Source organism: Vicia villosa, unplaced genomic scaffold (assembly GCF_029867415.1).
Source record: "Vicia villosa cultivar HV-30 ecotype Madison, WI unplaced genomic scaffold, Vvil1.0 ctg.002367F_1_1, whole genome shotgun sequence".
Taxonomy (NCBI): Eukaryota; Viridiplantae; Streptophyta; class Magnoliopsida; order Fabales; family Fabaceae; genus Vicia; species Vicia villosa.
Window position 1 is genome coordinate 209,263 of NW_026705908.1, and position 2,793 is coordinate 212,055.

The window sequence follows — 2,793 nt, forward strand, 5'->3', positions numbered from 1 at the left end:
GACCAACATGATGCATGTACCTCTTAATACAGGTGCATCATGCATGTACTCATATCAATTTGGTTTTACATTATTGAGCCTTTGTTTTCCAACTATAAATCAACATTGTTACAGTATGATTTATTTTTATAAGCACAGTATAATTATATTTGAAATTTAATATTTTGAAAATATGATTTTTATTTGAGTTAAGAAAATAAAAAGAAGAATTCACGTGACGGATGACGATTATTATTATTTCATCCGTATCTGTAGGCATACACAGTGTGGCCATCTGCTAGCTGCAGTCACTCACTCACTCACTCTGAATCTGAATCACCCACCCGCCCCTGACTTTCACCACTCACTGCACTCTCCACTTTACTCTACATTTTTATCTTTTCTTTTCTTCTTTTTATTACTTTTATTACATATTTATTCAACCAACACCAACAACAGAGCCCAACCAACACCACCAACAACATAGTCAAACACGCCAACGAGACCAGCCCATCTTCTCCCCCAATGTGGCCCATTTTTTACCTGTTCCCTGCAACTCAGACACCATTCCACGTGCTACTCTCTCTCACCTCTCCCCCTCATCCCCACTTTCTCCCTCCTCCAATCACATCCCTCCACCTCACCTCACTTTTCCCTTTCATTACGTCAACTCAAATTCCAACCTCTTTATTTACTCCTCTCTCAAATGAAACATCTCAATCCCAAAAAAACACCAACATTAAAAATTTAATTTTTTTATTCAAAAAATGTCAGGCGCCGCTCAGAATCGCCGTACCACCTCACTAGGGCTTACGTCATACCCCTACCGCCCACTTCCACCCACACGTCTTATCAGCTGGCGGCTCTCCCAACAGGTCCCACCACTTTCTCTCCCATCCTTCCATCTCAACCGTCCATCTAATAACCTCAAAATCAACGGCTCTCCGTTATTTATCCAAATTTGTTCCCCACTATAATTTGGTGTGTCTATATATACAAAACATAATCACAAAGTGAAAAACATAAACCAAAGTGATAGAAGCAGCTGTGGTGGTGCCGGCCAGCCGACAATTACGGGAGCCAATGTGGGTCCCATCACTTTTATAAACTAAAATCACCTCTTCACTTTCCTTCACATCTTTCTTTTCTCATTGTTTAGTGTTCTGTTGTGTTTGTTACTTTGTTTCCTCGTTCATGGCTTCTTCATCATCTTCTTCTGCGAACCGTGAAGGACACTACAGAGGTGTTAGAAAGCGACCATGGGGACGCTACGCTGCTGAGATTCGTGATCCCTGGAAGAAGACACGAGTTTGGCTGGGTACATTTGATACTCCTGAGGAAGCTGCACTTGCTTACGACGGCGCTGCTCGTTCTCTCCGTGGAGCTAAAGCTAAAACAAACTTCCCTCCGGCTCCGGTCCCCGGCGGGCTTTGTCTCGACCTCAACGCTCCTTCTACTGGCCTAACCACTTGGCCACCAGTTCCGTCACGCAGCTTGGTTCTCACTGAGTTTCTCCAAACCAGTGTTCTCAAGGATTTTAACCCTCCTCAGCCTCCTCCCATCGCCGCCGTCAGTGGACAGAGACGTAATGACGCTGCTCTTCCGGTTTCCGCCAGAGTTCAGATGGTTGAGAACTCACCAACAGCGGCTTACTTGGGACTTGTCCGACGTGGGATCCCGATTGACCTCAACGAACCTCCACCGTTGTGGCTTTGAAAAACCCTAGAAAAAAGTGTAGCGTAAATGAAACCCTTCGACGGCGTCGTTTTAGGTTCTTATCTATAATTAGTGTAATCTTGTCTCTTTTTTCTCTCTTATTAGCATCATAATTATCATGAAGCGGAGTGTATCCATCTAAATGTAATGTATCTAAGTCTATCTAACATTTTAGAAGAAAAAAAAATGAAATTTAGTATCTTATGATAATTTATTTTACTAATTTTCATATTAGTTGATGTGATATATGAGTAGTGGTACTATATGCGTTATTGAGCTAGATTCTCACGTTGAAATAAATGCTAGGGGTTCACATCAAGCATTTTTTTATGACATTTTTTAGCTTTACTTGACAAAGAGTAGAAAATACTTCTCCTTTTGTTAGTATTTTATACCATTAATTATACTTATCATATGATAAAGATTGATAAAGATGAGGTATAATGTATTTAAAGTAATGGGTATGATGGAAAAGTGTTCTAATTTTTTTGTTCAAAATCTTGAACTAATAGTAGTATAGTAAAGTGATAGAGTCGTGTTTTACGGTTTGGCGATTTAGGAATGTTGGGCGGCGTGGTAGACAACCGACGAGAAATTGACACCCGTTTGATGCTGTTGGTTTTGGACCACCTTAGAAGAAACAACGGCTGGAAAGTGGATTCACGCGCGGTTTGAACGAGAGTGGGTGTGGTTTCTGCTGGGAGCGGGAACTGCGATGTGAGCGTGTGGGTATCAGCATGATGGCATTCCTTTTCTAGTCAGAGATCTGGTTCTTATCATTTTGGCAGCGTGTATTTTCGTCTAATTTTAGACCCACTCGCTTTTCCAAGCGCGTCGAAGTATTTTTGTTTTGTTTTTTTAGTTTCAATATTTTGAGTTATTTATGATGCTTTGGTTTATTGTGTCATGCTCTTTATTTTTGTCTAGGGAAAGAGACACATCTTTACACCGATTGCATGTAAATTTTTTGAGTTAGGTTTATCGAACGATGAAAATTAAATAGTACTATTTGGGAAAGGAGTAGATAGTTCAAATTAATAATTATTTTAAATCTATACATTAAAACTACTCCAAACTAATTTTTATGAATATAACTAT

General features: G+C 40.0%; 1 protein-coding gene across 1 annotated transcript; it reads left to right on the top strand.

Annotated features, from left to right (window-relative positions):
• The first annotated feature begins 992 nt into the window (after positions 1-992).
• LOC131638659 (ethylene-responsive transcription factor 12-like) lies at positions 993-1,930 on the top strand. Its single transcript, XM_058909224.1, has one exon. The coding sequence runs from the start codon at positions 1,174-1,176 to the stop codon at positions 1,693-1,695; it is 522 nt and encodes a 173-aa protein (XP_058765207.1). The 5' UTR covers positions 993-1,173; the 3' UTR covers positions 1,696-1,930.
• Positions 1,931-2,793: the final 863 nt, after the last annotated feature.

What these genes read in the sequence shown, in the direction of transcription:
- LOC131638659 (XM_058909224.1), top strand. Translation starts at nt 1,174, where the DNA reads ATGGCTTCTTCATCATCTTCTTCTGCGAACCGTGAAGGACACTACAGA.